Source organism: Amborella trichopoda, chromosome 5 (assembly GCF_054954075.1).
Source record: "Amborella trichopoda isolate Santa Cruz 75 chromosome 5, AtrichopodaSantaCruz75HAP2 v2.0, whole genome shotgun sequence".
NCBI lineage: Eukaryota > Viridiplantae > Streptophyta > Magnoliopsida > Amborellales > Amborellaceae > Amborella > Amborella trichopoda.
The window spans coordinates 1,733,713-1,757,787 of NC_142340.1; the positions used below are offsets into that span (position 1 = coordinate 1,733,713).

The 24,075-nt window shown below is 38.1% G+C and overlaps 2 protein-coding genes across 13 annotated transcripts in view; one reads left to right on the plus strand and one right to left on the minus strand.

Moving 5' to 3' along the window:
* LOC18426683 (Pyridine nucleotide-disulfide oxidoreductase family protein) lies at positions 1-21,442 on the plus strand. Of its 9 annotated transcripts, XM_088866717.1 has the most exons (15): positions 1-479; positions 6,825-6,859; positions 6,964-7,004; positions 7,102-7,206; positions 10,538-10,651; positions 10,967-11,020; positions 11,171-11,287; positions 14,712-14,821; positions 14,940-15,013; positions 15,954-16,015; positions 16,225-16,420; positions 16,545-16,608; positions 17,148-17,215; positions 17,647-17,792; positions 20,706-21,442. In XM_088866717.1, exons 4-15 carry the CDS (start codon positions 7,102-7,104, stop codon positions 20,937-20,939), a joined length of 1,344 nt encoding a protein of 447 aa, XP_088722843.1. In that variant the 5' UTR covers positions 1-479; positions 6,825-6,859; positions 6,964-7,004; the 3' UTR covers positions 20,940-21,442. The 9 variants fall into 9 exon arrangements, 5 of the variants coding, with proteins under 5 accessions (XP_088722843.1, XP_006833388.2, XP_020518213.1 ...); XR_016055562.1 differs by lacking the exon at positions 6,964-7,004 and having other exon boundaries at positions 6,715-6,859; positions 16,209-16,420; XR_016055563.1 differs by lacking the exon at positions 6,964-7,004 and having other exon boundaries at positions 6,715-6,859; positions 16,209-16,420; positions 17,666-17,792.
* TED3 (Pex2/Pex12 N-terminal domain-containing protein / zinc finger (C3HC4-type RING finger) family protein) overlaps positions 21,328-24,075 on the minus strand; it is a 9,423-nt gene continuing 6,675 nt past the window's right edge. For 2 of the 4 annotated variants that reach the window (XM_088866720.1, XM_006833326.4), the window contains exons 6-8: positions 23,270-23,387; positions 22,143-22,309; positions 21,328-21,544 (exon numbers count right to left, since the gene is read on the minus strand). In XM_088866720.1, coding sequence (XP_088722846.1) covers positions 21,418-21,544; positions 22,143-22,309; positions 23,270-23,387 — 412 coding nt within the window. In that variant the 3' untranslated portion in view covers positions 21,328-21,417. Of the gene's footprint in view, positions 21,798-22,142; positions 22,310-23,269; positions 23,388-24,075 lie in introns of all 4 variants that reach the window. The other 2 variants (XM_088866721.1, XM_088866719.1) reach the window with 1 other exon arrangement.

Consider the following 24,075-nt stretch of genomic DNA (forward strand, 5'->3'; position numbering starts at 1 on the left):
GTTCATAGCCACTAGGGCGGGTTTCGCACTTCTGTGTTTACGGTTTCGAGAGAGAAGAAGGAAGAGACGAAAATAGGGTTGGGCTCATAGCCATTAGGGTTTATAGAGGGTTTACAGAGAGAAGAAGAAATGAGGAAGAGGTCATCGGCTTCACAAACCCTAATGGAAGAGGCACTCACTGTTTTTTGGAGAGAGAAAAGGAAGATGGGATGCTGATTAGGGATTGTTGAAGAACCCTAATGGAAGAGGCACTCACTGTTTTTTAGAGAGAGAAAAGGAAGATGAGATGCTGATTTGGGATAGTTTGAAGAGGTTTTTCTCTCTGATTTGGATGTTGTTTGAGAGAAAGCCCTAACTATACTGATTTGTGAAGAGGACGAGAAAAGGAAGAGGCCTTTTCATTTTCTTGGGGAAACAGCAAGCAGAGCTGAGGGATTTGGTTTGGGGAACTAATCGTATATGTACAATTGCTTGCTTCTGTAAGTTTACAGTTTACACTATATTGTTTATCTTTGTTCTCACATAATCAAAAACAAAATATTGATTAGTTGGTCCTGTAGTCACACTCTGTGCTTCTCATTCATACTATGTTTTTAGCTCTAATTTGTGCCATAAACAGTATTTTCATAAAAACAATTATCACAAATAATCACAGAAATCTGAATGTATATGATTTTGTTTACACAATGATTTACTTTGCAAAATGATTTGCTATAAACAGTATTTCATTTACACAATAATTTTCCATAATAACAACTGAAATCTGCATCTATTTGTTTAAGTTAAAATAAAAAGGGAAAACCACTTCAATCTGCAACTGTGGCTTTGAAGAACAATGGGGCTAAAAATTTATATTTTAGATTTTTTTTTTGAAATAAATTCTTTTTCAAATGCATGAAAGTAGCAATGGCTGGAACACACAAAATAGGAAAAAAAAATATCTTTCAAAAAAAAAATTATATTTAACAAAAGATACGATTTTTTTGCCTGATTTAAATCGTATTATGAAAAAGCATGTTTTAAACGTTTTTATGAACACTATCGGTTGGATATGGGTCCACACATTTATACTGTCTATAGACTAGTGTTAGGAAGACCGACTCAGGTCGATTACTCAGTCCGATTTGGTTGAGTTCTGGCCAAGTAAAAAAGTGTTAAGAAAATAAAAAAAATCCAAAAATAGAAAAAGTATGTTTTTTTTTTTTTTTTATAATGTTAACATTGTATTACTTGAAAAGAAGAGGGAATACAATAGATTGAGGGAGGAGAGAACCGAGAATACCCACGAGACAGGTATCTCAGTCAAAAAATTGGTTCACTGACCCTATACAGAATATTTCCTTTTGAGGTGGCTGTATACAAAAGATTGAGGTTTCAAAAAATGGGCTTATAAGCACGCCCTATTACAAGAAGCAGCAAAAAATATCTAGTGTCCTAGAAAACCTCTCTGGTCCGTCCAGAGCCAAAAAGGAGATGGACCAATCATTATCTTCCAAGTGTGGTCGTCGCCGTGCTCCGTCTTTAGTCAGAAGGTTGGCGAACTCGTTCGACGTCTGCCATATATGCCTGCAACAGACGTTGGTATCTTTGCATAAGTGGTAAATTTCGTCAAATATCCTAGATAGGTACCAAGGGGGGGGGGAGGGGGTAGTGCCTGCTGCCCATGATAAAATGTTTTGAGCATCTCCTTCCACCACCAAGGATTGGCCCCAAGATGGATTCAAGAATTTTAGGCCCATTAGGAGTGCCACGGCTTCAGCAAACTGTGAGTCTCCATGTCCGACATATTCTGAGTATGTCATGAGAACTTTGCGATTGTGATCACGGAAAACCCCCCCTACTCCTGGAGGACCCAGGTTTCCCAAAGAACAGCCATTGAAGTTAAGCTTTATGGCATTTCTGGGGGAGGTAACCAGTTGTGAGGTCTTTGTACTTTGAAGGGCTGGAAATGGATAATGTTCTCCCATTGCCTGAGGAAAGAACTCATAGGAATCCCACCGAAGATGCTGTGGGTGGAAGCCCAAAAAGTTACAAGGGATGTAACCTTATGAAATAGCGCTGAAACATCATTTTTGTGTCCTTGAAAGACCCTCTCATTTCTTTTTAGCCATAAAACCCATATGGTAGCAGCGATCGCTGCCCTCCACAAGGTTCTACCTGCTTTGGGCCAATGACCACCTAAGTAATAAGCGAATAAATCTTTAACCGAAGGTGGGAGGACCCAATGGAGACTAAACAATTAGAGAATAAGTGTCCAAAGATCAAAGGCCACACTGCAATGTAGAGAGAGGTGGGGATTTGACTCCTCCTCTATCAAGCACATTACAAATCTGTTTGGGAGCGGCAGACCTCTTTTTTAAAGCTGATCGAGTGTGAGAACCCGTTGACAGCTTGCTATCCAATTGCAGGTCTGGACTTTTGGAGGAGCTATTGTGTTCCAAACTTTGGAAAGAGGAGAGGTGGGATTTAACAGAAATGTACGAGGTTGGATAAGTTTCTTATAAAAAGAGGCTACTGAAAACTTACCAGATGGGGATAAAGTCCATACCAAAGAATCATTCCCAGATGAAGGTAAGAACACTGGGTAAAGAGCAGCCGAAAGGTTGGTGAAAGCTAAAGTTTCCTCCTCGGAGAGATTCCTTCTAAAAGAGGGAGTTCAAGTTCTACGCCCCCCCTGGCAAGACCATTTCATCTGCTATAGTGGACTCTTTATTGGAGGAGAGTTAAAAAAGGGTGGGAAAAGGTCCTTAAGGGGAGCATGTCCAATCCAAAGATCAGACCAGAAGCGCACTCTACTGCCTTGTTTTGAATGGAAGCGGAGTGCTTGTTTGAACTGAGCTAGAGAGGAGGCGAAGGATTTCCAAGCTCCTGAAGCCCTACTGCGGGAGACCCTTTCAGGCACCCATTTGTGATCCGAAATGTTGTACTTATTCCGAATAATCTGTGCCCAGGAAGAGTTTGGTTGGGTGGCCAATCTCCACCACCACTTCCCCGACAGAGCCAGGGTATGTTTTCTTAGATCTCTGATTCCTAAACCACCTTGGGATTTGGGTAGTCGGACTCTATCCCAAGAGATAAGGTGATGTCTCATTTTTTCTGATTGGCCGGACCACAGAAAGTTCCTCATAAGTTGGTCCAGCCTGTTAGCCATCGATGCTGGCATATGGAAGATGGACATTAAGTAGATAGGGGAATTGGCCAATGTAACTTTAACCAAAGTAGAATGACCAGCCAGGGAAAGGAACCTTCCTTTCCATCCAGCTAAACGCCTATTAGCTCTGTCAATCACTTGGGCCCAAAGTCTCTTTTTGGGTTTCCCTAAGCCTAAAGGTATCCCTAAATAAATGGTAGGTAGGTCCTCAACTATACAATCCCAGGACGGAATCAAGGATCTAATTTCTTGAATTGTGAGACCCACTCCCATCATCTTTGATTTTTCCATATTAACTTTGAAGCATGTGGCATTCTCAAAGCATTTGAGGAAGAGTCTGAGGTTCTCGATTTGCTGAGGATCAGCATCTAGGAAGACTAGGGTATCATCTGTGTATTGCAGGTGTGATACCGAGGGACCTTGTGAGGTGCAAAGGAATGTCGAAAGTAAACCTTCCTGGTAGAGGCGAGAAATAGACCTGCTGAAAACCTCAGCAGCTATTGTAAAGAGAAAGGGAGATAACGGGTCCTCTTGGCGGAGCCCCCTCGAGGCAGCAAAAAATCCTTTAGGGCTTCCATTTATGAGGACCGAAAATTGAGGGTTGGATATACATCATTTTATCCATTTTCTTCATCGAAGTCCAAAGTTCATTCTGGTCATCGTCTCATCCCGTAATGACCAGTCCACGTGGTCATATGCTTTTTTCCAATCGATTTTGAAAATTAAGCCCGGCTTCTTGGATAGGTGCCTGGAGTGAATACACTCATGGGCGATCAGCGCACCATCCAAGATCAGCCTCTCTTGAATGAAAGCAGATTGGGACTACGAGATGATCAAAGGAAGAACCTGCTTGACTCTTGAAGCCAGTACCTTGGCCAGAATTTTGTAAGTGGAGTTAAGCAAGCTAACAGGACGAAAGTCCTTTAGCTCTTCAGCCCCCTCTTTCTTTGGGACATGGGCTATAAAAGTGGCATTGATAGGTTTGTTAAGGATCCCCCTATGTTAAATTCTTCAAAGAAACTTTTGAGATCAGGTAGGAAAGTATGCTGAAACGATTTAAAGGGGGCCATGGGAAAACCATCCGGCCCCGAAGCTTTGCCTTTGGCTAATTGGTCATTGGCGCTGGAAATTTCCTCGATTGTAAAAGGTTTTCCAACTCACTTGACCAATGATCAAGAACAATTAGGAAGTCCAAAGTGGTCATCCTAGGCCTAAGTCCCACAGGGGCAGTGTAGAGAGACCTGAAGTAATGTAAGATTGCAACATCAATTTCATCTGGCTGGGTAAGAAAACTGTTATTCACCTTTATTATGAATATCAAATTCTCTCTTCTCCTATAGTTGGCTATTCGATGAAAGAAAGCAGTGTTCTAGTTCCCTGTTTTTAACCATCTGACCCGGGATCTCTGGTTCCAATAAAGTTCTTCTTTCTTGAGTGTAGCAAGGTATTCTAGTTTGGATTGGATTCGATGAAGTACTTCTGATTTTGAAAGGGGTCTAGCTTCTTCTAGTTTGTCAAGGTCTTGAATGGAACTGAGCAGGGAGCTTTTTAACTGAGAATAATTCCCTAGCCGAGATTGACTCCAAGTTTTCAAGGACTTTTTGAGAAGCTGGATTTTGGTTTGTAACTTGAACCCCGCTCTACTCGAGACTTGAGAAGAGAAGTAATTCCACCAACTGGGGATGAGACTCAGAAGGGAATGCTCTTCTAACCAAGCCAGTTCAAAGCGAAAAGGTTTTGGCCCCCTATAAATCGCCTGTGTATCATGGAGAATGGGACAGTGATCCGAGGTGGGTTTAGGTAGAGTGAGAGCGTGTGAATCAAGAAAAGCAACTTCCCAATCCAGGGAAAGAAGGAAGCGATCCAGTTTAACCAGGGAAGGCTGAGCAGAGTGGTTGGACCAGGTAAAGGCTTGCCCTTGAATAGGAATGTCTAAAAGTTCTTGTCTAGAAATGAAAGCAGAGAAATCCAACTTGCCCTGGGAAACATTGGTGTTGAGGTTACTCTCATGGGACCATCGGGTGATGTTGAAATCACCGCCCAGGCACCACACAAGGTGTGGTAAGGCTGCTACGACGTCTAATTCAGTCAGAGAATTTAAGCAGCGAACCATCTGTTGCCCTGGAAAGAAGGACAGTAACCAAAAAATCTCCTATGTGGGACAAGAGGAGATTAAACTCAGTTGGGTTCCAAACTACCCAAATACCGCCAGAAGCCCCCGTCATCGGTAGTGATTCCCATTGACGCGGCCTTCTGCCCCACACGCTGCGAATGGATTGCAGGGTAGGCTTCGGCTATTTCGTCTCTGTCAGGGCAAGGATCGATGGGGAGAATTTTACTAAAAAGTCTCTCACCGAGTTCCTTTTGGACTTCAGTCCTAACCCTCTAGTGTTCCAAGAGGGTATCTTCATAGGTTAAGGGGAGGAGCAGGGCTGGAGGCAGTCTTGGGCAAAAATTAAACAAAACACATTGAAATGAGGTTAAAAAAGTAGTAAAAAAATCAATTTTGAAAAAATCAATTTGCGATGAGGTATTTTAGAAATAACCCAAAAAGAAGCAAAAATACAAAATTAATTATTCATGAGCAGGACACTTTTTAATCTTTTCCCAAATGAGAGAAAAACATAAAAAAATACAAAAAAAATTCATATTTTTGTATGTTCTATAAATTTTTAAAATTTATTTTAAGATCCTTGAGTGAGACCACCCAGCTCAAGAATACTCAAGCTCGTGCCAAGGTCGGCTTTGCGAGCCCGAGTTACTCGGGCGAGTGTGAGTGTGAGTCAACTAACCAGAGTAATCGAACATTGCAATAGATATGGTTTGCTCAGGGGGAATTTTTTTCCCTTTATTGTTTTTGTTGTCTTCAATCAAACTACTACTAGTAGTTTGAGTGTCCAATAAAAGCATAACATGATCCATGTGATCCCAGTCAATCTATGGTCAATGTGTTATCAATGTCCAGTCAGCTAATGGACGGTAATGGAAACAGAGTGTGTATTCTCAAGGTCAAGACATAACGTTGTGTTTTGCCATCAGCTTGGATCCATTGAGTAGACGGTGATAATAACATACGACTCTGTGATCATGTCGATCATAGGATACTTTCGCTTTACTAAACTACCCCCCACTGGTGCGCTTCCCTCTCTTTCATACTCCGTTTAACGCAGCTTCTCCTGCCACAAATTCTTTCTCTTAAAACCCTAGTTTCTCTCTCTTAAACCCTACTAAACCTAGTCTCTCTCTCTCTCTTTGATATCGTCTCTGGCACATCTTGGTGCGTTTACATTTCGATCATGATCTAAGTCCAATTAAATTCTTGTCAATATCCAATTTTTTCCATCAGTTTATGATTACCTCCATTGCCTAAATAGATGTCCAGTTCATGTAATTACCAATTAAAATTGAGCGTTCAACCTCTGAACCCATTGATTTTTTGGTGAATTTCACCTTAATTTTGTGTCTTTTGAATAACATTTCTGCCTCAATAAAAAGAGGGAAAATAAGCTTCAATGTCAAGCTTGTGCATGTGATAATTTTAGTCCTTTGAATGGTGAAAACAGTATGATCAAGAAGCTTCAATACGGAATAATGGCGCTTTCTTCTCTCCAGAAATGGTTTTTTAGGGGCATCTGCAGTGCCTCATCTAAACCCTTGCATGTATGCGTTGTAGGTGGTGGGCCTGCTGGTTTTTACACTGCTGAAAAGGTTAGAAATTTCACTTTTCTTCATTCTTTCATATTCAAATTGCATCTGAGGGGTTTCTCTCCCTTCTCCGAACTGTCTTTGAGGTCTCTCTCTCTCTCTCTCAGATGCTTTTGGTGAGTTTCTATGTGTTCTCTTGATTTTATTGGTGGGTTTTCTTCTTTTCTCTTTCCAAGTTCAATTGTGGGTTTTTCTCTCTCATTGCTGAAAAATTTCTGGGTGATTTTCTGTTTTTCTTCCGCAAGATGTTAAAGGCTCATAAAGAAGTACAGCTAGACATCATTGATAGGCTTCCCACTCCCTTTGGCCTTGTTCGTTCCGGGGTGGCACCTGATCATCCTGAAACAAAGGTACTGATCTTTGAAAACCATAATATTAGTGAATTCTTGTATATTATGTTATTTGAAGCGGGCATAGTCTTTGGGTGTTAGTCAGTGATGGAAAATTCTATTGAATCTGTCCTGCACTGGAAACTGCGAATAAGTGAATAAGTAATGAGATCCGAGAAGCTAGAGTTAGGAGCTAGAAATGATACTGCAGTAATTTTTTATTTGAGCGACAAAAATTTCCAACTTGAAATGAGAAAGCAATATCTTGAATATAAGTAATGGGTTAATGGGTTTTTGTTGTAATTCCTTGAATTTTAGTTCAATAATGGAAAAGTTCAGAAAATGCACCTCACGTGGTAGGGAAATGTAAATATAGCTTGCCATCTTCCATAAAGACTATGAGACCCATTAGCCCAATTATTGTTTGTCTGATCAGGGAACATTAAGTAGATCCTTGTTGAGTATCAATTTTTTCATGGAAATAAATTGAGAAAATATGATTTGGAACAGTTTAAAGACAGAGAATTTAGTTTTAGTAATGGCCTAGACTTGCAACTGGAGTCCTTCAAGTTAGGAGTTTGATTGTAGATCACTTGAGGTTTTTTATTGCACTATTTGAATTGTAATTAAAAATTTTGAGAAAATATAGTTGATATGGTTGGATATATTATAAATTTAAAGGTTTTCAAAATCAAGGCAATGATACCCCAAAAATCTAAATTTAGGAGTTTAGTCATGCCTACTTTAATGTGTTCCTAATCTAACAGTTGTAATGCCCTTTGTTTTTAAGTTACAATGGTCATCTCTTTTCCAGTCTACTGGATGCATCCAATGGGGTATGCTAGCTATGTCTTATGCACTCCTTCTAGAATGTGAGGAGACAAGTCCATACACATATGACTTTCAGAAGAATCATAATAGACCAGAGATATTGCAGCTATTTAGCAGTTTCGAAAGAAAAAAGGGTATTGCAGCTGTTTAAGAAACATCGGTAATTTGGTTTTCTACCTACTCTGGTGTTTCGTCATAGTTACTGGGATCACCCAAGAAGGTGATTGCTCCAGCTCAGGATGCTCGATCTTGTGCTCCAGTTCAAGGGATCTCAATTCCAGATGTTTTTTTAGGGATAGTAATCCGTGAAAAAGTAAATCTTCTTTGCCTTTAGTAGCTTCGCTTTTGCCTCCTTAACTTATGGTCCTCTGCTCCTCTCCTCTTCCTCTATTCATCCTTCTTTCATAGCCTCCTTGCCCTCAGATCTCTTTCCTCAGCCAACTCTCAGCACCCCATCTTATCCCCTCCTTCTCTCTTCCGGGATATTTCTTACATCTCCATTTATCTCTACTCTTTCTTCACCCATAGTTACCACTTAGGCTCTATGGACAATTCTCTCAGATACCATCATTTATGTTTACAAGACCTTGGGCCTACTTCACCACCGAAGTCAGAAGATTGCTGGCAAGCAAGGACTTATAAACTTAATCTCTCAGGCTACTGAAATCAAGGAACTGCAGCCCTCCCCACAAGCATCTCGCCCATCGTTGCTGCGGCTCAGCAACTAAAACTCATACCCGACAGCAAACTCCACCAGATCTTCTCAAGGACTTCCTCAGCAGCATTTTTTTTTGCTTTTTGCTTCTCTGTCCCACATGCAATGAACTCTTTTTCGTATGTCTTTTACCTTGAATGCTTAGCACTTTTTCCTTTTTTGGAATTACTCTCTCTTCCCCTGAGCAATTATGTTCCTTCTGTTCCTTTCATTGTATTTTGAGCACCCCATATGTGGGATGCCGTGGATAGCTTTCTCTTCATGTAAATTCCTTTTGTAGTAATACAAAGTTGACATTATAAAAAAAAAATTGGGGATCTAGATCCCTGGTTAATGAGATCTGGATCCCTCTCGCCCAAATTTCGGATCCATGAGTAATGGAATCGAGCCTCCAATAGTGTGGAAACGAGTTTTATTTATATTTGTACTGAAGATCACCAGCATATTTCAAGTCTCATGCACTAACCGACCCCTTTCCCCCACCCATTATCTCTCCAATGCCCTAGACCATAATCTCTCTCTCTCTCTCTCTCTCTCTCTCTCTCACATTCGGAAATCTGAATTGGGTTTCAATACAGAGATCAACCTGTTGAGATATGGTCCCAATAATCAACCAGTTCAGAAGCAGTTCCAATACCCACATCAGCGAACAAGTTTTGAAGCTTGAAATTTGAAGTTGTAAATCGTGAAAGTAAACACCATGCCATACAAGCTGCTGCTAAATCCTTTTCATTTCACTTCTTGGAAGCACTGTAAGCGATTGATCTTTATCTCTAATACCCTCTTGTTGACCACATCCACCATTGTAGGGACCTTTGCACGTAGACCCTTTTTTTTTGCCTCTCGACCCTTATTTCCCTCTGAATCTAAGAGAGTATTTAACCAATAGCATGCTCAATCGCATGTAAGTGAAAGGACCCAAATGAGGAAATCAAGGACACCACAGTTTCATCAAATACTAGAGCTTCTTTCATGCCAGAGGACTAAAATTGAATCCTCGTTTTGAGTTTTCAAGTTCACTTCTCACTCATGATACACACTCAATTGATAACAACAAATTAAAAATATTTTCAAAACGGGATTTTTGTATTTAATGAGAATTTGGTTTTTGAATTAAGAAAAAACATTAATCATATCATCGAATAGACTTCGTTCCTGAGCTAGAGTACTTAAGTTCTCTTGCAGAGCCTCAATTCTAAGCTGGACAGACCTCAATCCCATATACTTTATTATTCAATCCTAGTCAAATTTGGATGATGCTTCCTTCATATTGGGAGCACGATCCCTTTGACTCACAGTGTACAGATCCAATTCCTATTCCATGGATATTTGTGCATCTCTTGATCCCGTGATCCAATCTTGATCCATGATCTGACCTCTCTGCTATCCCAGTAACTATGGTTTTTGTCAATATGAAAAGTAGAATTAGATATGTGGCAGACATATTGTTAAGCCTCAAACTGTACTATGTCATTTACAAATTATGAGGCAATTCTAGACAAAATGATTACAAGGAGTTTCTATGGCATTGTTGGGTCTTTGATTTTCATGGAGCTACATTTTTTTAAATTTGCATTGATGTGAGCAAATTCATATTTGTGTATTCAGTTGTTTTGAATAATATCTATGAATTCATAGAATTTTTTGGTTTGGAGTCTTTATATTATTTTCTGGGCTGATTGCATGAGCTGTCTATGTTATGTATGAAGGGTGATTTGGTGCTCATGTTGGTGAAGAAGCTGGGTATTGTTACATGTTTCCAGTGATTTCTTATTTGACCTTAGTGATATCAGGAACTTGTCACAGATTGTGGTCAACCAGTTTTCACGGCTTGCTGAGAATGAGAGGTTTTCTTTCTTTGGCAATGTATCATTAGGAACCAGTGTTTCTCTCTCTGAACTATGTGATATCTATCATGTGGTAAGTTGTTCCCTGCACCCAGTCATTTAACAGTAAAACTTTAGTATGCTACATTGTGTTGGGTTTCCGTGAGTAGTTTTTGAAAGGAAGACGATACTATAATTAAATGGGCTATGGAAAACTGTGGTCAGTTGGGTCGTCACATAGATTATGGTAAGACAGTAAGACCCACCAGAATGGTTCATGACACCACTGTCTAATGATTTAAATGGATATTGATGACCCAATGAATCATGATTTTTCTGTGGACCCCTGGAATTTAGTTTTTTGTAAATATTTCGTCTTCGACTTAATCTGACATTTAGCTCTGAGCAGGTGGTGCTTGCTTATGGGGCTGAAAGTGACAGAATTTTGGGCATTCCTGGAGAAGTATGTTTTCTTCGTGCACTTTTATATTCTTTTGGAAGTTTGTGGATCTATAAACAAAACTTAGTATTCAGAAAGTATGCCTGATAGACCTTTCCACATGGCTTGTTCTGCATTCTGTTATTTTAGGTCTTTGTGATATTTTTGTTTTAGGATTTGAATGGGATACATTCAGCTAGAGAGTTTGTTTGGTGGTATAATGGGCACCCTGACTGCAAATGCGTGGCTCCTGAATTGAAGACCACTGATACAGCTGTAGTTCTTGGCCAGGTACCTTGTAAAATTTCTGAATAATGTTCTTGTGTAGAATTTACTGTAACAACAATGCCTTATTTCAAAGGACACCATATTATTTATGTTGGTTTGAGTTTTCAGCATTCAAATAGGTTGACTTGTGTCTTATTTATTTGTGAAATGCTCTCAGTTTTGAACTTTTGACCAGTGTCACAGTTAACAGCATCAAAAAAAAAAGAAAAACTTTTGACTAGTGTGATTTTCTTTTGACATCTTATAGTTTTAGACTGAAGTACTTACTATAGTAATATGAAAACTTGATTCAATTCATAAGCTGAGCAAGAAAGCACTTTTTATACAAAATCAGCATAGGAGAACACTAAAGAATGTTGAAAATGGAATAAATATTATTCAAGGTACTGTACGATGGCTTCCCTTCAACAATTATTGTTCAGTCTTGGGTTAGCTAACTGAGCGTAATGTATGTATGAGGGTCGTTATCTTTTATTCTTTCGGATGCCACGAGGATGGTAGTACTTTAGTGGTAGAAACTCAAGTGACAAGTTGCTAATTCAGTGATAAATATTACCCTGTGATTATGGATCATGTGATCAAGCAGTCTGTTTTCTGGTTAAACGGAAGGTAAGGTTGCTGAATTATTCCTGGAACAAGTGCATCATGAGAATAATATTACCCTTGAATGCGTACATATATGTTTTGAGAACATGGAGAAATAAAATTCCTTGGAGGGTCAACTTGGAGAATATGGGTCTAGTAGAGGAGGATCGTTGTTAAGAGGGTGGTCGGTTGTTGTGGTATTCTTGAGTGCCCAAATGCTAACCAAGATGACGCTTGTGCTTTTCTTTATAGTTCAGCGACATATGCTTAGCTGAAGGACATTTGTACCTTTGGGGTGTAGGATCGCTTTGGGGTTGACATGGTTAAGCCAATCGGCTGTACTCAAGGTTTTAAATGCGGCAGCAAGGGGGCGCTGGTTGCCTAGATTCAATGCAGCCACTGAGGTGGGTGCCTCCATCTTTAGGTGCCCTAGACTCTCATATTGATGTGGTTTATCTAAGGCCTAGGCCTTTTGGAACAAAAAGTAAAGCCGCACCACAAAAGCATGCCTGGAAATGCAGTTCTAGCGTTAGAAACCAACCAATTAAATTTTGAAGCTTCAAAAATGATGCAGATATGTCGGATTTGTAAACACTTGAAAATAGACAACCCAGATAATGTGTTGCAAGATAAATTGTTTTTAGGCTTGAATATTTCTTTTCTTTTCTTTTTCTAGATCAATAATTATTGAGGTCAAGATGATCAATATGAGGTGTTCTTCAAAGCTGTAATTGCAATTTTTGTGAAATTTGGGGTTCAGAGCTTTTTCTATATTTATATAGGATATGCATACATATCTGTATACTTTACACAATCACATATAGTTTATGTAATAAGCTCATAAATTATATATTTCATATCAGTGTTTCAAAAATCGTTGAGCTAGCTCGGATCGCTCTGAGCCTGCTCGTAACTAGTGAAATACGAGTCCGGATTAAGAAGCCCCGTTTTTGCCCTGATTCCCACCATTTATTATTGGTTTTAATTTTTCTATTTTTTACGCAAAAAAATGCAGAAAACCTGTAAGTTGGCTCAAAGCTGCTGAGTGACTTATTTGACCCACCAGTTCGGTTTCTAAAACTTTTTTTTTTTACAAGGTAGATGTATAAAATTAAAAGAGTGGAATGACGGAACATGATTAGTGTAGCCAACCCCAAATAGTTGGGATAAGGCTCAGATGATTATGATGAAGATGATGATATATAACTAATTGAACATTAAAAATATGAATTCTATGAAAATCAGAAGTGTGATAGAGTCTAGGTAAATGTTGAATCACATTTCACACATGGAACACAACCACAAAGGATAAAAGATAATAGCATTCTCAATGCCGTAGTTCTGATGGCTCCATGTCCAAGACCATAAATTCAACTTACTCAATTACATAAGTACAAAGTTCCAATTTAGAGAAAAAGAAACGAAAGAAACAATAAACCAAATGACAATGAAATGCATCATGTATAATCTTCAACTTCTCCGTCACCTTCAATCTTAACTCTTCTTTTGAATTGCCAACCATCATCATCAAAGTCGGGAGTAATTGGTGGGGGATACTGCAATATACCTCCAATGTCTTCCCTCGCCACACTTTATCATTATCATTATCGTCATCATTATCGTCATCATCATCATTATCATTATTTCATTTTATTTTTATCTTTTTTGGATTGGGTTTTTGTGTTCTTGTTATCTCTTTTTTTTGGGTTTTGGGGGGTAAGGAGGCTAGACTAAAATGCCCATGGCCCTAGGGCGTTTCCCCCCCCCCACACACCATGGGCAGCCTGAGGCTGGCACCTCAACTGGCGCTATTTACTTGCCTAGGCACCACCTCGAGTGCCTTAGGCACCCACCTATTTCTGCCCGCCTTACCCAAGGTGAGGCACCTGGGCAGTTGCCCTCCTTAAGGTGCTGCCAAGGCATCTAAGGCTGGCACTCTTTAGTACATTGGCTGTACTAGTCAAATTGGTACGTTAACTACTGGTTTTTGTGCCCTAAACAGTTTCCATTAATGCTATGAAATTGAATTTCAGTGGATTTGCCAAAGGAGACCATGGCCAGTGTTTATGGTGAGGGTATGGGTAATGAAAATGTCACGTGTATAGACAACACTTAGGGCTTGTTTGTATGATAGCTAATTTTATCAGGAGGAGACTATCTTATTTAAAATTGATATATTTATATAGTAATGTTTTGTTGGTTATTTGGTACATATCCTGTATTCTGTATAATATCATTTAGTTTTTGTTTGGTTGGAGAAATCTCTTCTTATTTGTTCCCCACGGTAGCACCATACTGAATATAGTTCCACTGGGTAAAGTAAAATCAGCTTTCAAAAGATAAACTTATCTATGGAACTGCCTATAAGTTTATCTGTTTATGTCAGCTAATTTTATGATTGACACTACCAAACAACAGATAACTCTTTGTTATGATTAATTTCATTGAAACAGTGAATTATTTGTAATAACAAGTACATCCAAAGTTCCAAACATGCTTAACATATAGAGCCTCATCTGTCGTTATTGTATTTTATTGAATTATTTTCAACAAGTGCTTCTGATTTTGGTTGGTGGCCTTCAGTTTTCAATTTTGATTATGACCAAAAAAAGAAAATAACCTTTCTTTTCTGACTCGTAGGGAAACAAAACATATTTTTTATTGGTACTTATGCAAGTTCGATTAAGTAGGTTTAATCAGTTGGAATCCTGTTTTAGTTTGAAAGTTGAAAAAAGAAAAGAGGCATTTATGTAATAATAAGTTTGGAAAAAAGAAAAGAAGCATGCTAAAAAAAGTTCAGAGATTATGCACGGAAACCATTGACTATTATATTTGTTTTTAGGGTAATGTGGCACTTGATATAGCGAGAATCCTTTTGCAAGACCCAGCTGAGTTGGAAAGAACTGACATTGCAGAGCATGCCTTAGCTTCGTTGAGGGAGAGTTCCATCAGGTTGGCTTTGGTCAAAACTAATCTGTCGACTTGAATTGAATTTCTTGCTTTCAGTCTCATACATTAATCCCATGTAAACCAATATACAAAAAATTTGTGTATTTCTTGTGGAATGCAGGAAAGTTTATTTAGTTGGAAGACGTGGCCCTGTACAGGCAGCTTGTACAGCAAAAGAGCTTCGAGAAATTCTGTGTCAGTCCACTACTACTCTGTGTGTGTGTGATCTTTTATTACCGGTGTTATTCGTTTAAATTTATATGACTTTCCTGAAGTTTGGAGATGGAACTTGACAAAATTTTCAAGCTCTATTTATTTTCCTATGCCACTAAAAGGAAGTTTGTATCTTCTGATGTAATTACTTTTTGTTATTTTATCTTGGGCATGTACAAACTGCTCTCATAGGAGCACAAAATATCTATCAGGACGATTTTATTTATCAGAAATTTGCAAAACATCTTTGATTCACTAGATGAACGACGTTGGGGAAAAACAAAAACATTGATTTTGAGTTATATAAGACGTAGATCTTTCAGTCTGCTTCCGATGTTGGAGACGAATTTATTTGGACAATTTTTAGGGTTCCAATTGAATTTTATTTAATTAATTTATTTGTTTTGATATTGATTATTGAGATGAGTAAAGAACATCCGCAAGTTCTGGGTCTAACAAATCCTCCTAGGTGGATTTTTTACCCGTGGTAATACGTGTACAAGTAGAATTTGCTTCCATAGGAGCCCTAAATCTTTTTCCTTTTTTATTAATGCAATAGAACTTTAGCTTACAAAAACTCGTGTGAACCTTGATGTTATTTTATGGGTTAGCAGAAGTGAATTCTTTCCCTCCCTTACTCGTGTGAACCTTGACGTTATTTTATGGGTTAGCAGAAGTGAATTCTTTCCCTCCCTTCAACTAAGAGCTCCATGTTTGCTTCCCATCATGCCTCGTCTCCTCAACATATTGGAAAGAAGAAATTGGAAAATATGTGAAAAAAAATAAAACACTGCTTGGACTAGGGTACTAACTGGCCTGACCAGATCAATGTCTGGATCAACATAAACTGGGCTTAACAACTGCTTCGCTATTGTTCTTTCGTAACTTTGCTTCAAAGTAACCTGTAAATGTCTTAGTGCAGCTTTGAAGCATGTCCAAGTTCATATTCAGGAAGCTGATCTCGTGAAGTCTCCTTTGGATGAGGTATTCTTGGCACTTACCACAAATATGAGCATTCTGGCTATTATTGTTTTCTTCAGAAGACCAATTGGTCCTTAGTTTTTCTGTGTACTCCATGACAAGGTGTCTTTTTTACTAAGAAAAACTGAACATGCAGCAGCCATGGTCCCCCACCCTGTACCGCTCCCTTTTATAGAATTATCTGATTGGGTGGCAGGCATCTTTGTTTGTAGGAAGAACTGAAGAGGAGCAGAATCCAAAGACGAGTCTACGACTTGTTGTCTAAAATAGCCAGTTCTCAACCATCAGATCATGTTAGTTGTGAACGAGATCTCCACTTTGTTTTCTTTAGAAGACCAGCCTCCTTCTTACCATGCAATGATGCAAATAAAGTTTGCAGGGTGCGCTTAGAGAAAACCTTTTTGAAAGGTGGGCCACCTAGAATCAATTTAGCCTCTTGCAATGGATTTATGAACACTACTTTCTGTGGATTTAAAACAAATACTACTTTATGTATTGTTTATCATGATAGACATCATCTATTTACTTGCAGAGAATGGTGCAACTGGTCGACAGTCTGCAGTGGGTTCTGGGGAGTTTGAAGAACTTGAATGCGGGTAACCACTGTTATTAGTAGATACAGACTCCAAAATTCATCCTCCAAAATTTGTTCTGTTTCTTTCATTATTTATTTGGTTATGGTTTATATAAGGCACACACCCTAAATAATCACAGTAAGATGTCCAAACCTTGCCGGAACATACATTTTTGGTGCCAAAAACTCTTAAGATGTCCTCAAAATTTGTTTCTGCCTCCAATTATGAAATTTAAAGCTTAAAAAATGGTGCAAATCGAATAGATTTATAAACAGTTGAAAATCTTGAAAATGAACAGTTTAAATATACAATGCACTATTTTTAAAACCTGAAATCTTTTTTTGGTTAGTTGTATATCTCGAGAAGGTCGATTGAAGAGTCTTTCAGCATCAAAACAACTATTTTCCAATAGATTTTTGAAGTACACTGTACTTTTGTAATATAAGATTGACTCCTTAAACGTTTTCCTATTTATTTTTATATGGCATCTCTTGTTATTTCCTTTATTGGATTGTTGATTAAAATTTAAAAATTCTTACTAATTTGTGTTCCATGTGCAGGCTAGTTTTCAAAAGCATTGGTTACAAGTCTCTGCCAGTTGATGGATTGCCCTTCAATGATCAGAAGGGTAAGACTATTTTCACCATCCAAAGCAAAATGTCCTTGTTCCCCTAAGTAGAACTTATTTATTTCCATTTTCATCAAAAGACATAAAGCAAAGCAATCACAAAAGTAGAGAGCTGAGCAGCCCCATTCCATGTCAGTTTTCCCATAGACGATAACTACAAACCAGGACCCAGATACATGGTTAGTTAACAACCATCATGTTTGTTGAGCATCTCAAAACGGAATAGCAAAATGTGAATGTGTAGAGAGAGAGAGAGAGAGAGATATAGAGAAAGATCTTCTTGGTGAAATGCATACTCTGCTTAGAACAATCTAAGGCGGCCTTAAAACTCTCCCTTGACAGTCAGCCTCCAAATGTTTATGTAAAATAAGATTCAAATCATGAACATGTGGGAAGTGCTGAGTAGGGGATGATTCTACTGTTTTTTATAGGTATTGTGCCTAATGACAGAGGTCGTGTGCTGAGCAATGCTGGCAAGGAGCCAAGCAATTTTGTGCCGGGATTATATGTTGTGGGTTGGTTGAAGCGAGGACCCACAGGAATAATCGCTACCAACCTCTACTGTGCTGAGGAAACGGTAAGGATATATGACCCATCCATATGGTAAAACATTATATTCAAATGCTTCTGGAATTTCATAGCCTCATTAATTTCAGTGTTATTAGATTTACTTCGTCTCGGCTGAAGTCTTTGGCTTTGGCCTCGGGACATAAGCAATGAGAATCCAACCCTGAAATTTTCACAATCTCAAGAAAAAGTTATGGAAATATGCTTGATATACCCATAGATATGGTAAATATGTCTGAAATGTTTTAAATATATTAAATATGCTTCATCATTATCATCAGAGCCTTTTTTCAACTATTTGAGGTTGGCTACACAAAGCATGGTATGTCATTCTACCATATCAAGGGCCATACCCTCAGTGAGGCCATAGGCCTTTATATCTTTTTCTATTATTTCCAATCATTATCCTTTTGGACTTACTCCTTGCTATTTTTTAGCATTCCACTTGAATTAACTCACACTTTCTAATACTTGTTGTGTTGGGTTTGTGTTGTACATGGTGAACCCCATCTAAGTCTACTCTCTTGGGGCCACACTTAAGTTCTCCCGAATGTATTCGTTTCAAATTTTATCCCTTATCATTTTAACATCGTCATCTCATCTACATTTGTCCTATGAGTATATTGTTTCGTAACCGCCCAATGTTACACCCTATACAACAAGATTGGTTTCACAATTGTCTTATAAAACTTCCCCTTCAGCTTCATTAATATGCAGCAATCACATAAAACTCCAATTGCACATCTCCACTTTGCTTACCCAGCTCTGTTTCTATGTGCGATATTTTCCTCAATCTCTTTATTTTTTTGGATTATCGATCCAAGATATTGAAAGTGTGTTCTTTTTAGTATTTTTTGACCATCAATCTTAACTACTTTCTCATCCCTATTCCTATTATTGTTAAACTTGTATTCCATATACTCTATTTTAGCCTGCCTAATTTTAAAACCTTTAAATTCTAGAGCATTCCTCCAAAAGTTTTGACTGATGCCGCTTTAAGTCTTATTGATTAAAACTATGTGGCCCATAAACAACGTACATCATGGTACTTCATCTTACCGGTACCTAGTTAAGCCATCCGTTAAGATACAAAAGTAGGAGCTCAACACTGCCCTGTGATGTATCATTGAAAATTCATTCGTCTCTCTACCAATTTGTTCACACACTTTACCAAGTCGATATAGCATTGGAAACCTCTATGTTTTCTAACACCCATCAAATAAAATCTCGAAGTACTCTATCATAAGCTTCTCTAGATCAATAAAGATCTTGTGGAGGTCTTTTCTCTTCACCTTAAATTTCTCAATCATTTGTTTAAGAAAATGGCTTCAATTGTTGACCTCCATGCATAAAACTGAATTGATTTTCCGATATACTCGCTTCATGTGTTAGTCGTTATTCAATCACTCCCTCCCACAGCTTCATAGTGTGACTCGTAAATTTGATCTCTCGATAGTTTACACAATTTTGTATCTCTTTTGTTCTTGTTATTATGTATCACAATATTTTTCTTTCATTCATGTGGTGTTTTCTTTGTTCTCAACACCTTATTGAACAACTTGGTCCAACCTTATTCAAATTTATTATTTTTATTTTTCTAGTCGCACCCAAAAACTTCCCATGAATCAGCTGAAGAGCAAAAGTGCCTCCTTTTCCAGCCAAAATGAAGAGCACTTCGAAGTAAATTAGATAACATCGATTAATTCGTTCGATACAATCTTCTCATCTACATTTTCTGGTCATGTCATCAATTTTCATTATGGGAAAGTATTTTACATTCCCAAAAACTTCAAAAAAACCATTGCACATGGAGTCATCACCCTTCAATCAATAGACAGAAACAACCAGAATTGATTTATTAGATGGTGATGATCGAGTGAACCATGTTTCTTTCATAATCCATGGGACCATAAGTACTTGGTCATTTTGTTTGGATTTTCCTTTTATAGCTTACTCTTGTAAGTCATTCATGTACCCATGATCATATGGGACGAGAATGGATTGGGTCCAAATCCACCAGGATTTGGATTCAAATCCGAAAAGTAAACACGAGATCTTGATTCGAATGTTATCAGATCTAGAATATTTGGATTCGGATCCAAATCTAAAAAGTATACATAGGATCTAGATTTGTATCCAAACCAGATCCAAAAAAATATTTTATATCTATAAATTTGATATAAAATAATATATAACAAAAAATACTACATAAGATATATATATGAGTAATGAACCTATGAAGCCCTCCCACACCCATGTGTGAGACCTCAAAGGATCACCATTAAATTTGGCACAGAGATCTAAAAAAGTGAAGTCCCACACCCATGTGATAATTTGTGTAAAGTTCTGTATCAAATTTAATGGTGTTCCTTTGAGGTCCTACATCCATGGGTATGGGAGGATCTCATAGGATCATTACTATGTATATATATATATATAAATAATATATAATATTTTAATAATTGGGCCAGATTCGGATGTAATCCTCTTGTGCTTGCATCCGATTCGAATTACAATTCGGATCCAAATTTTTTTGGATCCAAACCTAACCTATCATATCCAAATATCAGATCCAAACTTAGATCTAGATAGGATCTAAAATTCGGTTTTCGAATCCAAACCGGGTAAATTCTCAACCCTAGTTGTACATTCCCAGTATTTGTACTCCTTGAATTTTTAATTCGTTGTTAATATTTCATATCTCCAATTAGTTGGAAAAAAGCTTTGATAATGACAATGTCTTGATAATCAAGATAACAAATTACAAAAGCTTTGATAATGACAATATCTTGATAATCAAGAGAACAAATTACATTCACAAACCATTTTGAAACCGTGCACAGTGTGCTAAGACAAGCCCCTAACTTTCCAAGAAAAACCCACTATTTGTTCTTGACTTGGATTAGTCACTTCACATTTTCAGGTGGGAAGCATTACAGAAGACTTGCAACAAGGGGCCCTACACCCTCACATCTCATTGGACAAGCCTGGAAGAGATGGCCTTCTTCATATATTGCAGGATAAAAACATAAGATTCGTGTCCTTTAAAGATTGGGAAAAGATAAATACCAAAGAAATAAATGATGGAAAGTTAAAGAGCAAACCAAGGGAGAAGATAACTTCATGGGAAGAGCTACAAGAGATTGCCACTCAGTAAGGTTGGCAACAAGCCAGACCAGCCTTGGCCTTAACTTAAGCCTTAATTCTGTATGGCAGTTACCAGATACCAGCCCAAACTGGGCTGGGACCCTAGCTTAGGCATCAGACCTTAGATCAAATACAATCAAAGAAAAATGAATATCACAGTAAAAACGAGTTCGGTTAGGCTGATCCCAGCCACCTATGCCATTGTCTATCATCTGATAGGCCGGTCTTTGGGCTACGTTTTGTAACCTAGCCCCTAGTTTTTTAGGGTTGGACACGTTCTCCCAACTCATTGCCGCTCCTTTTTTTTCTAAATTTTTCAATAATGTTTTTTTTTTTTTTGGATAAATAGTTGAAATGAAAGGTTGGCAATTCGTCAGATATAATGAGGGATGTAATGATTTTCTAACAATCAACTCTCGGATTTGTTTTCTCATACATGGGTTGTTTATTTTCAAGTACAGCTTTCTTGAATTTTACAATAATAGCAATCAAGCATCTGGAATCTTTTTGAGTTGTGAGATGTGTCTTTGCATTGCTTGGACTTGGATATTGCAGCGCAAACACTGAAATGTTGGGTTCGAAATGCATCTAGTTCGGAGACAATAGTAGCAGTACCTGACATCAGAAGCAGTAAACCAACTACTTATCAAACAACTACATTGTTTTTCTGATGAGTAAAGAACTACATATTCAAATTCATTGGAAATTTACAACACTATCCATTTTATCATAAATCATGAGTCAAAATATGTAATGGCCCCTCACTGGTAAATCTGTGTGAGAGAGAGAAATTTAATGACGGCAGAATCTCAAGGAGGGAAGACCTCGTTTCCAAGTGAGACATTGAAAAGGGCGTCACTGGAACACCCTGGATTTTGGTTCACATGAATCAATTTATTCAGAATGGTGGCGATTTTCTAGTCCTCAAGAAAACATTTGAAAGGAAACAAAATCAAGTGCTAAAAGACTGTTGGTACACCCTGAAGGGCATGCAGAGTTTTGTTTAAGCAAGAAAATTGGCACCTACTTTTCTTTAAAATGTATATGTGCATGTTTATTTCTAGCATGAGCAGAGGAGCACTATTCTTCTCCAATTTTAAGCACTCTTCACTTATTTGATACCTAAGCCCCATGTGTATGGCTTGTAACATCCACTCAAAATGAATGTAATGCATTAACAAGTACCTAGGAAAGGAAGAAATGCAAATGATACCTGTGGTGACAAGGAAGGGCATCAAACGGAATGGTAGGAGTTGCTTGGCATACAGGGCATGTATCATCCCCACCAGCAGAACTAGAGTGTTGATCTTTTGAAAAGGGACGAAGGAACTTCTTTATTGATGAGGCATTAAGGAGAGGTATAAGTAACAAAAGCAATTCCTGCAAGGACACCAAAGCAATAGAATTTCCTTTTCATTTCAATAAACAAGGCCCCGTAAAATAATTAACTACTACATCTTCAGTAAATTTTATTAGTGTCTTGCAAAGAAACTATCTTGTGCACCCTAGGAGTGTCAATTAGGGAGTGGGAACAGTGCCCAGTACATGCTTGCAATTCTTGGTCAGACTTTCTGATATAACTAACAATAGTGGGAATAGAACACCTAGAGAGCATATGTGATAATCAGTTGCTTCTCGATAATGGATAATTGTACTGTCCCCCTTCTTTGATTGAGCCTCACTTTGTACTCTTCAACTATGGCATCGCTGAGGTGCGAAAGACTAGAGCAATATATGTTTTTGAGTACTACATGGATTGATGGAAGAGGCTGGACGGTATCATCAGGTAAAAGGCCAAACAGGTAGAAGCAGCCAAGAGGATTATCCAATAAAAAGCTAAAGATGGATAGGCATGGGCATTTTCGATAAGAATCATTTTTCTGTCATTTATATTAATTAGTAAAAGAAAGGACACAATAAATCAAGATATGCATTATAGGTGGGCTCTATTATCACTAGGTTTCAATTGCACAAATTATGACTTGCTGGTTCTTTTGATAAATTTTGCTCGCAAGATAAGAATACAAGTGAAAATACGGCAAACGGAAAGGTATACCACAATCCAATTGAGTAAAGTTACGGTACACTAATGGGCATTTGTGCTCCCTTCTCATGGGCACTAGAAAAGTAGTGGAGCCCAACAGGACACTCACTCAACACAGTCAATGTCCACCATATATCATAGGAATGGACGTTGGATAGCCCTTTGGATATGGAATCCCAACTCTATTAGATTGTTATATACTTCACCATAGAAAAGTATTACCACAATGATCATACAAAAATAAAAGTCCCAAATCTCAAGGAATTCAAGTATTCAAGCAAAAGTCAGTTGTTTACCGAAAATTCATTCCAAACCAATTGCCGATTCATGTACTCAAAGCTAACAGCACGGTTCATGTTAGGGCTCCCATACACAAGCCTTGCTCTCAAAGCTCTCTCAATAAGATTGAGATATCTGCATTGATCAAGTGAGAGAGAATTATAGATGGAAATGGAGCATATCAACAAAATATGGATGGAGAAACCCTTTTAAAATTTCGATTCCCTTAGACTGCTGAATGGATCGTTCTAGACATTCCAGTACATTAGAATAAAACAGAAAAATACTAGTTGAAAGTGCACGCACACTCTGAATTGGGAGGCAAAGAAAACTGCTTAGAGCATTTTTGTAAAACCTGAGAGTAGCTAGAATAGCTCATAGAGAATCAAGAGACGCATGCCCTAAAACAATAGTTTACAAGTATGCCACACACCACTAGCTTACGACGCTATATGCTACAACACAGGCATCCACATCTGCTCTAGATGGTTTACAGTGGAGTTTAGCCATAGTTTCTGATGAAGGATATTCAACAGGGCACAGTTAATCTTTACTGTCTGTCATCATGCACAGACAACCTCTGCAGTGTACTGTGTATTACGTAATACCAGTGGATGGTACCGTTTCCCTTACCCAAATACCATCATGTCAATCCACTCCTTGGTTTTTTCCGTACACCTTGAGTCAATGACCACCTATTATAGTTGTGACTTGAGTGTCTAAAACAACAAAATCTTGAACCTTATGGTTCAATCATCAAAATGAATATGACAATGATATTGATTTCTTTTCTTCTTCTTTTTTAAAGGGATGATGATGATAT

Excerpts from the sequence above, each read along its gene's own strand:
- LOC18426683 (XM_006833325.4), top strand. The coding sequence starts at position 460 with ATGTACAATTGCTTGCTTCT. Across the intron at positions 11,288-14,711 it reads CAGCTGTAGTTCTTGGCCAG|GGTAATGTGGCACTTGATAT; the intron begins GTACCTTGTAAA and ends ATTTGTTTTTAG. Across the intron at positions 16,609-17,147 it reads TTTGAAGAACTTGAATGCGG|GCTAGTTTTCAAAAGCATTG; the intron begins GTAACCACTGTT and ends TTCCATGTGCAG.